At 42.6% G+C, this 13,635-nt stretch overlaps 1 protein-coding gene across 1 annotated transcript in view; it reads right to left on the minus strand.

The window, feature by feature from the left end:
* Positions 1-13,635, minus strand: part of DNER (delta/notch like EGF repeat containing) — a 366,117-nt gene that overhangs the window by 60,070 nt on the left and 292,412 nt on the right. The window contains exon 9 of the mRNA XM_023193935.2: positions 1,129-1,251. Within this exon, the coding sequence (XP_023049703.2) occupies positions 1,129-1,251 (123 nt within the window). The remainder of the gene's footprint in view (positions 1-1,128; positions 1,252-13,635) is intronic.

Consider the following 13,635-nt stretch of genomic DNA (forward strand, 5'->3'; position numbering starts at 1 on the left):
CAGAGAGATAGACCCAGAACTGAGAAGCCTGAGAATGAAGCCAGCAAATCTGCCGTTGTGTCCTGGTAGATGTTAGTGGAGTTTGGTTCTAACTGAACGTCATACTCCAAAAGAAGCATCAGATCTGTGGAACACAAAGTCAAGACTTGGCCCAGCTTCAGCCCTTTTATCCAGGGGCTTAATCAAGTTTTCAGTGTAGCCTATAAGGCCATGAGACTTGCCAAAATGGTTACTAATAAAGGTAGGTTCATCCAAAGAGAAGCAACGGTGAGGGCAATGTAAGGTCTCCAGGGAGGTGGATGGCATCAAGCAAGCAGCAATAGGAGCAAGCAGCTAAGTGAAATGGCTATAAATAGAGCCACAAAAGCATTCCAGAATCTAAACCTGGCCCTGAAGTTATGGCTTACAGAAATGTGTGCAACAGCTGATAAATAGGCTCTCCTGGAAGAGGGCCGTCTGAGGGTATGTGGGCTCCAGGAAGCCTTGCCATCCACAAAACGTGGTCAGAGGCCAATGGAGACGCTGGGAGAAAGGGCTTTCGGGACCATGCTGACCAGGCTTTTAGGGGGAGAGCATTACTGTCTACCTCATAGGGTTTTTGGGGGGATTTAGTGAGCTATGCACATTAGGGGTTAGAACGGGGTCCACACATTAGAAACAATCTGTCAATGTCACCTGTTTTTAATAAGCTTAATGTATTTGCCAATGCATGGGACTCCGCCTGCCTCCTCTCCAAGAAAGCACAGCATTCTATCTCTGCATAAGAAGCTTTATAGGGCAGCATCCTTCCTCTTCCACATTTTTCACACCCATCGTCTCTGACCTATGTCTGACAGTCCATCTCAATATTACTTTTTGTTTTCAGCTTTTTACACATTCAACAAAAAAGAGAGCGAGGATCCACGAAGAACAGGACAGGAGGGTTGTTTCTGAGAAACAACCCTCTATCAGAAAGAAACCAGAGGCTTGCAAATTGGTCTCCTTGGACCCATTAATCATGCCAGCTTCAGCATTTGATTTTTATTCTGAACAATTCATGGTCCAATTAGAGGTTTATGCATTTACACTGAAAAATACATGATGTCATTTAGAGCCTTTCTGGCACAGGAAGGCCCGGCGTCCTCTCACCTTTGTATTCTGCCAGGCACACACACTCATAGCCATTAACGAGGTCCCTGCAGGTGGCTGCATTCAGGCATGGAACGGAGAGACACTCGTTATATTCCTCCTCACAGTAGAGGCCGTGGTAACCTGAGGGACAGAGAGAAAGGCCTGCTGTCAAATGCATCCCATTTACAACCCACGCGGGACCAGCCAGAAACGAAGGCAGTTGGGGGTATTCATTAGAAAGTATGGCACAAACAGATGGGATTTCAGGAGCTAGATCTCTTGGGGTAAAGCTGAAAGGTGGATTTGGAGTAAAGCTGAAAGGTGGATTTAGGGGAAGGCTATGAAGAAAGAGCCTGTTCTTATCACACTTTTTCATGATCCCAAGTATAAAAGAAATGATTTCATTTATCCACTGACATTCTCATCATAGTGCATCCAACAGTGCTGGTGTTAGGGTGATCCAGTCACTGAGTGTGTCTGCTGCAGCCATTGGAGATAGTGAGTGAGCAGAACTTACGGCAGGGGAGGAGCAAACAACTCCCTTCAAGAGTAAGAACCTGGCTCGGTGTGGTGGCTCATGCCTGTAATCCCAGCACTTTGGGATACCGAGGCAGGTGGATCCCTTGAGCTCAGGAGTTCGAGACCAGCCTGGCCAACATAGTGAAACTCTGTCTCTACTAAAACCACAAAAAATTAGCCAGCCATGGTGGCGGGCACCTGTAATCTCAGCTACTCAGTAGGCTGAGGCAGGAGAATCACTTGAACCCAGAAGGCAGAGGTTGCAGTGAGCCAAGATTGCACCACTGCACTCTAGCCTGGGTGAGAAGAGCAAAACTCCATCTCAAAAAAAAAAAAAAGAAAGCAAAAAGTGTGAGAACCACATTAGAAAAATATATCTGTATTTCCTTTTCAAGTCAGAAAAGAAAATGAGCTCAAAATACTTAACTGAAATTCTTGATGAAATATGAGGGTATTTTTGTTGTTATTGCTTGTTTAAAGACATGATCATATAAATTATAGTATTTTAAATTGTAACTAAATGTTCAAATTACTAAATAAATCATAATGTGAGTGAAGAAAAAATAAACCCACAATTTCTTGATAAAGATGGATTTTACCCTCCTATTTGCAAAACAGGTGTTTATTCTAAAGGACAAGAAGACAACATTCTTTGAGATTCACTCATGAGGGTTACGCAGTTTTCAACTTTTGAAAACATGTGTTACTGCCAATTTGCAGTGAAACCAGGCCATTTTTGTCTGGCCCTGTCCAAACAATGAAAAACATACGAGTGTTTTCAAAAGTCACACTGCCCGTGTTCGTTCTGAATTCAGATAAGCAGAAAAAATAAACCCTTACCAAAGTAGGAATTAGAACTACTAGCTTTTCCCTAGCCTTTCCAACTCACAACCAACTCTCAAACTCAGGAAGTCCCATTAGAACATGCTAATATGTTGAACTGTTTTGTTTCTTGTGCCTATCATAAAAGTAGGTTAAGCTCATATTTGCATTATTAATAGAGCACTTTTCAAATATATTGTCATTTCAGTTGTTTTTGAAAAGCTTTCCAAATTTAGGTTGTGATAATAGCCCCTTTGAGGAGCCCTTGACCTACCTAAGACAAATATACTATAGTTTTCAATTCTTCTGAAAAGCAGTATGTTACCCTACTTTTTGTAACTTTAGGGAAATATTTCTATTATCCTTTATTAGGTTATTTCCATCATATAGATAAGAGGTACTCAACTAGCAGCAATTTTGTCCCCCAAAGGACATTTGAAAATGTTTGGAGACATTTTTCATTGTCACAACTGGAGGTACGGGGAGGGGTTGCTGCTGGCATCTAGGAGGTAGAGTCAAGAGTGCTGCTAAGCATCCTACAGTCCTACAGGAGGCTGCCCGGGACAGCCTCCCACAACAAGACTATCCAGAAAAAATATCAATACAGCCAGGTTGAGAAACTCTGTTCTAGACCAGGGGTCAGCAAACTATGGCCCACGGATCAAATCTATCCCAGCCTGTTTTTGCAAATAAAGTTTTATTGGGACACAGCCACAATCATGCATTTACATATTGTCTATGGCTGTTTTCACACTACAACAAAGGACTGAGTGGTTGCAACAGAGACTATATGGCCTGCAAAGCCTAAACATTTACTATCTGGCCCTTTGCAGAACAAGTTTGCTGATTCCTGATTTAGATTCAATGAAAGCTCTTTCTTTTAACAAAAGTTTTGTATATTAACCCCTTATCAAATGTATTGTTTGCAGATATTTTCTCCCATTCCATAGGTTGCCTTTTCATGCTCTTGATTGTTTCCTTTGTTATGTAGAAGCTTTTAAGTTTGAAGTACCACTTTTGTATTTGTGCTTTTGTTGCCTGTACCTTGGATATCATATCCAAGAAGTCATTCCCAAGGCCATTATGAAGTTTTTTCCCCTATGTTTTCTTCCAGAAGTTTCATACTCCCAGGTCTTACGTTTAAGTTTTTAGTCCATTTTGGGTTGGTAGTCGTGTATGGTACAAAATAATACAAATGGCCAACAGGCATATGAAAATAACATCATTAACCAACATTACTAATAATCAGGGAAATGCAAATTAAAATCATAACAGGATATCACTTCACACCTGTTAGGATGGCCATTATAAAAAAAACAACAACAACAATACAAACAAACACAAACAGAAAATAACAAGTGTTGGGGCAGATTTGAAGAAATTGAACCTTTGTGCACTGTTGGTAGGAAGGTAAAATGGCACAGCTGCTGTGAAAAACTATAGCGGTTCCTCAAAAAATAAAAAATAGAACTACCACATGATCCAGCAATTCCATTGCTAGGTACTCAACCAAAAGAATGGAAAACAGGATCTGGAGGAGATATTAGCACTCCCATGTTCATTGCAGCATCATTCACAATAGCCAAGAAGTAGAAACAACTTGATGTCCGTCGACAGAAGAATGAACAAAAAGGTCAAGCAACAGTGGTATGTAATACAATGGAATATTATTCAGCCTTCAAAAGGAAGAAAATCTTGTCATGTGCTACAATATGGATGAACCTTCAGGACATTACATTACATGAAATAAGCCAGTCACAGAAGGACAAATACTATATGGTTCCACCTATATGATGTATTTTTAAAATAGTCAAACTGACAGAAGCAGAAAGCAGAATGATGGTGATTGCCAGGGTCTGTGGAAGGGGAAAATGGAGAGCTGCTGTTTAATTGTGCAAGACGTTATGCAAGATGAGTAAGTTCTAGATATCGCCTGGTAAACAGTGTGTGTATGGTAAATAATACTGTAATGTATACTTAAACATTTGTTAGGGAGGTATGTTTAATTCTGTGTTTTTTACCACTACATATATAAATATATATGTATTATTAAATACATATATATATTTTAACCACTATTACATACATATATAATTTTACCACTATCTATATACCTATATTTATATCTATATTTTACCTACGATATATATAGTGGGTAAAAAATACACAACATAAAATATATATATAGTGGTAAAAAACATACAACATGAAAAATATATGTGTATATATATGGAAAGACAGAGAGTGGGAGAGGTAAAAATATATACATATATATCCATGTATGTGTAAAGAGTTAAGTGTCTTTTGCTTCTCCTAATATAAGAACCTTTTTGAGGTTACTGTGGAGTACAATCACCAGCAGCACGTTTTCAATTGCATTTGCCCTACTAGGAGATCTTTTAACAATCAACATGGAAGGGTAATATATAACCACAACCCTGCATGCCTCTTTGACCTCTGAATTGAGGTGGTATTTAAATAGACAAAAATCAAACAAGCAAGTTTTGCAAGATCATCTATAATTGTTTCCATTTTTGAAAACAGTATCATTATCTTTTTATACTAGCAATATGAAAAGCAAATGAGGAAGTTATTTTACAGAGATAATTAAGCTGGTGATGTTTTTCTTCCTTGGGAGGAAAAAAGATAAAGTTTTCATATTCTAAAACTGTTTCTTCAGAGACGGTAACATTTAAATGTCTTCATGGAAATGTCAAGGCACCCTTTATACTCAGTGCCAAGCAGCCTCAATCGGACGGTTTGAATAAAAAGGCACTCCTTCCAGAAGAGAGGGTTTCTGTGAAAATGAGGCTGTCACCCCCTGCTGATAATTAATTCGGGCAAACAAATTAGCTCAGGGCAGTATGCCCAGGGTCTGAAAAAAAAAAAAAAAAAAAAAAAGGCTAGTCCAAAGAAGTTTTTAAAATAAAATAAAAGATCAAAGGGTGGGATTAGAGTGGCCCCTTCCAAGGCACTGATCTTTATCAGCATTGCTCCCATCTTTGCATTATTTGCTCCGGAATAATCAGTTCCCATTATTTCTTTCGGATTGACAGGACACAGCAACCAACCAGATGGGGGGAGTGAGAAGGAGCAGTGGAGATGGCTGCCATGTTTAGCTGAGTGAGTGAATGAAGTCATTATCACCAAGAGGTACCACCAAAGGAAAAATAGGCTTAGAGGAGGAAAAACAGGCTTAGAAGAAGACCAGTTTAACTTTGGACATGTTTAGATTGGGCACACTTGGGCAGGTCCAAGTGGCAGTTGGAAGTATGTGTGTAAATGGCTTCGAAAAAGCACTTTGGGAATTAGTCACCTGGAAGTGGTTTTGAGGTTTTCATTAAAGAAGAAAATGGAAGGGAAAAAAGAAGGGGTCAAGGTCAGACCAGATGGGCAGGTGGAGAACAAAGAGCCAGATCAGGACACTGGACAGGGATTGGGCAAAAAGGAGGAGAAAAGCCCCAGGCATGCAGTGTCGTGGAAGCCAGAGGATGAAAGGAAGTCAAGGAAGGTGGGTTAGCAGTATCAGAGACTCTAATGAGCAAGAATGACCACTGGACTAGAAGATAAGGAGGTCACTGAACACCCTCAAAACAATGGCTCTAAATGGTGGCTGTGCTTGCCCTTAGAGGGTGTTTAAGGAAATTAGGGGTGGGAGTGATCCTCATCGCAATGATTGGAGGGTTCTACTGGAATTTAGGAGGGTGGGAGGGGACAAAGATATTAAACATTGCAATGCCCTGGATATTCCTGCACAACAAGGAATGCCTCCTCATTCTTCACAACCTTGGACTGTTCCACTGGACCTTCATGTAGGTGAAAACCCTGTTGATAACTTTCCCAAACTAAAACCTAACTTCTTTATATGTACAGCACCATATTAAGATATACTGAGTTTTAAGCCTGTCACAGTGGCTCACACCTGTAATCCCAGCACTTTTGGAGGCTGAGGCAGGTGGATCACTTGAAGTCAGGAGTTCAAGACCAGCCTGACCAACATGGTGAAACCCATCTCTACTAAAAATACAAAAAGTAGCCAGGCATCATGGCAGGCACCTGTAATCCCAGCTACTTGGGAGGCTGTGGCACATGAATCACTGGAACCTGGGAGGCAGAGGTTGTGGTGCACCCAGATTGTGCCACTGCACTCCAGCCTGGGAGACAGAGCGAGACAACATCTCAAAAAAAAAAAAAAAAAGATATACTGAGTTTTCATAGAATGTACTACTGGATAAACCAAGAGAAGATGGTATCAAGAGTTATTCATCATTGTAGAAAACCACTTCACAAGAACAACAGCTCTAGTAGAATGTAAATCTCCAATAAAGAATATCTGTATCGATAAAACAAAAACATCAACAAAAATCACTTCCTCTGATAGTTTTCTGACAATGCTATGTACAGTAGCTCTTCCCACCAGCAACTCATCACGACACTCAGCTGATTTCCATCATAGTATTTGTAACTGTCTGAAATCCTATTTTTACTGCAGTTCTGTACTGATTATCATGTTTCTTCCTCCACTACAGGATAAGCTTGAGGGAAGAGTCTGCAAATGCAGTGTTCACAGCTGTACCTGTGATATCTGTTTCAGAAAAGGCTACACAAGTAAAATTGTTGAATAAGCATCCAAAATGTCATTGATTGATTAGATGCACTTTTAAAATGTTTCTATGGTGCTCCAGCACCTTCCAGGTGCTGCATACAAAGTTAAAGAACGGGGTCTCCACCTGTATGGAGCACCCAGTGTGGTAGCAAGTTAGTGGCATCTGCCTTGTGTCAGGTGCTTTAGGTGTGTTAATTTGTTTAATTATCATAAAAACCCAAGGCGGTGGGCATGACTCGTCCCAATTTATAGATGAGGAATTAAGAGTTAGAGAAGTAAAGAAATTTGCCCAAGGCCACATAGTCAATCCTGTGTGTTCTTCCTTCTTTCCCATGTTGTCTCCAAACTCATTGTCTAGTGTGTTAGTATATTAGGGCTCCCATGAAAACACTATAGCACTGGGTGAATTAAACAAAAACTTATTTTCCCAGAGTTTTGGAGGCTAGAAGTCCATGGTCAAGATCTCAACAGGTATGGTTTCCCCTGAGGCCTCTCCCCTTGGCTTTCAGATGGCCGCCTTCTCTGTGAGACCTCACGTGTCCTTTTCTCTGTGCGTGAGTGCTCCTGGTGTCCTTCTGCTTCACATAAGGACACCAGTGCGATTGTATTACAGCCCTACCCTTACAATCTCATTGAACCTTAATTATCTTTGTAAAGGCTCTATCTCCAAAGACATCAGAGGTTACAACTTCAACATATGAATTGGGTGGGGGGGCCTAATTTAGTCATTAACAACTAGAATCTGAGTTTCTCAGTCACGAGACGGTTGGTATTTTGGACCAGATCATAATTGCTGGGAGCTTCCCTGCACACTGTAGAATGTTGAGCCGCATTCCTGACCTCTACACACTAGATTCCAATAACACCATCCTTCCCAGTTGTATTGATCAAAAATGTCCCCATTGTCATATGTCACCGGAAGACAAAAATCCCTTTTGAGAACCACTGTCCTAGATCCTTTTTATAAGATGAAAGCAACTTGAAGAGATTTGAGGACATGCGGGTTTCAAATTGTGAGGAGTGAGAGTTCATTCATCAGAGCAAAAGGATTTCCGGACAATACCGAGGGGGGCTTCTGCCCTTGTGAGTCTGATGTAACACAGTCCATGGGGTGACTCTCACCAGCACTGCTATCCCACAGAAGGAAACAGGCCCTGGGTGTATCTGGGACTGGCTCATAGCAAGTGAATGGGATAGAGGGGAGTAAGAAGGGAAACCCTGCCTGGTGATTTTTGAGCTAACGAGAACCCTGTTGAATGCTGTGCCCTTGGATTGGGACTCCTCTCTGTGCCCCTTATGAAGCCTCAAGCCATGTGGTGAAGGTGGTTTCTAGCTAGTGCTCTTCCTACTTTTCAGATGAAAAGACCATAGCCCTACAGCCTTAACCAGCTCAGCAAAGGTACAGTGGAGCCCAAATTCCACCCCACAGACCCTGAGCTGCTCCAGAACAGGACACTTTGCTGCACAAAGGTTTCAAGAGTCACTCAATTCCTACTCTCCCCAGTAAAAGGCAAGGCCTTCCATGGCCTTGCACGGTCTTCCCTCTCAATACTGTCTCAAGACAGCCTTTAAACACCAATCCAGGACCCACCGGCTCTGGCTCCACACTGTGTTTGCTCACAGGAGTACTTTCCTTCCCCTCGCCCATCCCTCATCACACTCAAAAATCTCCAAAACTGTAAGACTCTAGCTGTAGCCAGATGGCCTTCACACTTCGTGCAACAAATTCCCAGTGACTCATCTGTGAGTATCACCTCTGGAGAGCGATTCGTGCTTCCTGCTGCCTCAGGCACACAGGACCTTCGAAGACCACAGTGCTGTGATCAGGACAACCACAGGGAGGACATGCCGCTCACTCCCCTCGTGCAGGCTGAATTCAAGGCGAGGGTAAATTTAAGGTGTTTGGGGCTTTTGTTTTTACTTTATAGTCAGGCTGAAGTGAGTGCAGGGCTGTGAAGAGTGGTTCCCTTAATGATGCGTCGCAATTCAGAGGATGTTTTCCCTTCTTCAGCACCAGTGGATAAAATGTGAAAACCCATGACTTTCTGATTCAAGGCTAGGCCAGTTCCTAGGAGATCAAATATTCCACCTCACCCATAGTCGTTAAAGATATGGGGGCCGGGTGCAGTGGCTCACGCCTGTAATCCCAGCACTTTGGGAGGCTGTGACAGGTGGATCACGAGGTCAGGAGGTCCAGACCATCCTGGCTAACACAGTGAAACCCCATCTCTACTAAAAATACAAAAAATTAGCCGGGCGTGGTGGCGGGCACCTGTAGTCCCAGCTACTCAGGAGGCTGAGGCAGGAGAATGGCCTGAACCCGGGAGGCAGAGCTTGCTGTGAGCCAAGATCGCGCCACTGCACTCCAGCCTGGGTGACAGAGCAAGACTCAGTCTCCAAAAAAAAAAGTGGGACACAGAAAATAATCCTATTATGTTAATATGATTGTGAGCTTACAAATTCTGGCTAAACTCACTGGTGGTCATAGAGCCCTTCGGCGCTCTGGAATGTGGGACAATATGCATTCATCTTGCTGTGTAGAGCTTTATTTCAAGGGAAACTTGAAATAAAGGTGTGGGTGCATGTGTGTGTGTGCATCTATCTCCCTTAGCCTCTCTTGTTGCTGGTAGGTTCATAATAGAAATCGATTAAAGAACAGAAATAAAAACAGAGGCAAGAATCTGGGTTCACATTAATCCTATTAAGTGTTCAGATGCTCTTGCTTAAATGAACCTGCTGGTATTGATACCTGCACAGGTTTTCACTAAGTAATCATGCTTCTGTCACACACACAACACACACAATAAAGCCAGAAAATATTTGTGAACATGGAGGAACTTGTGTAACAATGCCAAACATTCGTTTGTGTGTGGAGGACAGTAGCTGCGGATGTTACTTATTTCTTTAATCTCTCATTTCTTATCCTTTTATTGCTGATGGCACCTCAGTCAGAAAAGAAAATAAATGTCAAAAGACCGAAATCAGTCAATATATCCACTTGCTGTGATTTTTGTTAACATTAAATTGAAAGGACTAAAGAGAGAGGCTAAATTAAAGTTTTTGACTATAAAACTTCCTTATTATTTATGTTATTGAGCCATCTACAAATTTCCACCTCCCTCCCTGGGCTTCCAAAGGGATGGATGATGAAGAGCCAGTTCTAAATCATATCCTCACTGTTCATACCATGAGTTTATATTCTCCCTCAGTGCAGAGGCTCTCTGGCTTTAATAGCCGCATGGGGAAGGTTGGTAATTCTCTGTTTCTCATATTTGCCTCCTCGATCGATTCATTCTTTAAGTCAACAAACAGTTATTCAATTCCTGCTATGTGTCAGACACTGTGCTAGTCACTGGGGCTATCTGGTGAGTAAAAACAGATATAGCGCCTTTACAGGGGCACTTATGAGGGGAAAAACATCAATCAATCATTCGAGTCCATGGAAAATCATAACTGGGAAGTATTAGCAATGAGGGGCCTGGCGTTCCAGGAGGGAGGAGATGCAGGAGAGCTGACCTTGCCCGGGAGGCTGGCCGGAAGAGGGGAGAGTGAGCTAAAAGGGAGGGGTGTGCAGAAGAATGATGAGAAAATTCAAGGCAGGAAAAGCTGTGGGTGCAAAAGACCCATGGTGGAGGGGACACGGCTTGTGATTTGTTCTGGACATGGGTTGAAGCCCACTGTAGAGCAAAGGGCAGAGAAGAAATAAGAACACCGGGCCGGGTGCGGTGGCTCACGCCTGTAATCCCAGCACTTTGGGAGACTGAGGCAGACAGATCATGAGGTCAGGAGTTTGAGACCAGCCTCACCAACATGGTGAAATCTTATCTCTCCTAAAAATGCAAAAATGAGCCGGGCGTGGTGGCATGTGCCTGTAGTCCCAGCTACTTGGGAGGCTGAGGCAGAAGAATTGCTTGAACCTGGGAGGTGGAGGTTGCAGTGAGCCAGGATCACATCACTGCATTCCAGCCTGGGTGACAGAGCAAGACTCCATCTCAAAAAAAAAAAAAAAAGAAAGAAAAGAAAAGAGAAACAGGCAGGTATCAGGCCTGGTGGTATCTTTAATGTGGGTGGTGGGGGATAAAAAATCAGATTTGCATTTCAGAGAGATTGCTCCAGCTACTCCCTTCGGAGAACAGGGATAAGACCTGCAAGAATCAATGTGGAGAAATCAGTGAAGAGGCTGCTGCAATCATCTCAGGAAATCATGGCTGGGATGAGAGTGGTGTCAGGGCCATGTGGAACAAAAACGTCAAGAGCCATTTAAACAGTAAATAGAAATACCTGGTAATGAATAGAATGTGAAGGGTGAGAAGGAAGGAGAGGTGGAAGGGGAGGCCCAGGTTCCTGGCTCATTTTATCCAGACATACTGCAATTTCTTTCAGAGGAGTGCAGGAATTGACATTTATTGAATCCTCTTCTACGGGCCAATTTCTCTTCTAGGAACTTTGAAATACAACAGAATCTCATTAGAAGGAAGGGGCTGGGGAGGGGAATGGAATGGAAGGGAACCATATTCCAGGAGGAGCAGACCTTAATTGAACAAAAAGAATTGACAGCTTCTCCCAGAAAAACAGAAGTAATTTGAAAAAAAAAAAAAAAAAAAAGTTCATTTTAATGAGTATTTGCTGAAATCTGACTATATTGCCAAGCATTGAAATAGTTGCTGAGGAGTTCGATTGTACTGTAGTTAAGAAAGACAGACCTCATGTAAGAAGACACAAGAAGTCAGAGGTGGAGGGAGGGCAGAAAAAGAGAGAGCAGGATCAGGGGAGCATGGGAGACAGAGAGTGGAAGAGCAAAAGAGAGACCCGGAGGTATTGAGACGGAGAGAGAGAAAAGAAACCAAGAAAGAGACACAGAAAGAGAAAAGCCCAAAAAGATAAAATAGAGAGAAAGAAAAACTGGTCCAGAACGTGATGGAATTACACTGAGCAGTTAGTAAGGTCCCTGTTAGAAATGTTGTGGGCCCCTGCAGAGTGGTGTCTCCAACTGGCGTAATGACCTTGAGCACTGCCCTTGGAGGCTCACCAAGATGGCGGAGCATATGGGAGCTGAGCGTACGATGTGAGAGTTTGAGAGACAATGGGACACAGCAGGATGCTTGCTTCCTAAGTAAAATACATCTTCTTGCCTCCTTTATGAAAATAAAATGTATTTGACACCATTTTCTTTTTATTAAGTACTTTTTGTAACTCAGTATTGAGAGTATTTCTAGACGGGGATCACTGGACCATCAGGCATACAGCTGGAGCTCAGTGCCAGTGTGTCACATCTTCCATCAAGGCCACTCGTGGGCACTTGTGGCAACAAAGGATACTTATAAAAGGAGGGGTTTCTGCCCCTCCCTTAGGAGGACATGGGCCTGGCACTGCACGTGAAGTGGTAACACAAGGGAAGCATCAAGCACAATGCCTGGCATAAGCACGTCATGATGTAATGTGTGGTCACCTGGCCTGTGATGCAAACATGATTTAAAAAGACAACCTGGGTGCCATACTTCTGAAATAGGTGCCCACCTTGCAGACACAGCAAAGGCCCTAAGCACCACAGCCCTGAAGGACGCCATTACTCTGAGCCATTGTTTCACATGGTCAGCTTACTAGAGAAGCACAATAATACCAGCTCAGCACTGACATGGTGCCTGGCTGATTAGCCCAGATTTCGCTACCCAGGAACTCAAAGATCTAAATTTTTCCAATACGAAATAGCCTGTTTATGTTTGGCTTTTAAAAACCTACCCTTTTTCCTTTTCATAGCCCCATCCCCTGAGATTAACCTCAGGGCCGGATCTGGTTTCCTACTTGGCAGTAAAACTTCGACTCACTGCTCAGTATTTGATTCCAAACTCTGCAATTTCTCTTTAACAACAGGCCGTTCTCCTCTCCTTTCCTTAGCACACAGGCTGATGAATATAGAAGATGCTTGATCAAACTGGGTAAAGTGAATTTGCTAGAAGAACGGAATCAGAGGGCCAAATAACCTTTGCATACATAAATACAGAAGAGTTCTTTTCTTTACCAGAGCCTGTTTTACACAAACATGCATTAAAAGGCCTGGAAAAACATTTTCCAAAATTGACAATTGTTTTGTTGAGGGATTCTTTCATAAATTTAAATATGTATATTCATGTTTTCTAATTTTCCATAACAGAGATACACTGCTGTGTGATATAAGGGGATAATATCATCCATGCTGTGATGGTTAATACTGATGAACTGATGGTTAATACTGACTGTCAACTTAACTGGATTGAAGGATACAAAGTATTGATTCTAGGTGTGTCTGTGAGGGTGTTGCCAAAGGAGGTTAACATTTGGGTTAGTGGGTTGGGGAAGGCAGATCCACCCTTAATGTGGGTGGGCACCATCTACTCAGCTGCCAGCACGACTAGAATATAAGCAGGCAGAAAAATGTGAAAAGAGAGACTCTGACCTAGCCTCCCAGCCTACATCTTTCTCCCGTGCTGGATGCTTCCTGCCTTCGAACATCAGACTCCAAGTTCTTCAGTTTTGGAACTCGGACTGGCTCTCTTTGCTCCTCAGCCTGCAGACTGCCTATTGTGTGACCTTGTGATTGT

This window comes from Piliocolobus tephrosceles, chromosome 11 (assembly GCF_002776525.5).
Source record: "Piliocolobus tephrosceles isolate RC106 chromosome 11, ASM277652v3, whole genome shotgun sequence".
NCBI classification, from domain to species: domain Eukaryota; kingdom Metazoa; phylum Chordata; class Mammalia; order Primates; family Cercopithecidae; genus Piliocolobus; species Piliocolobus tephrosceles.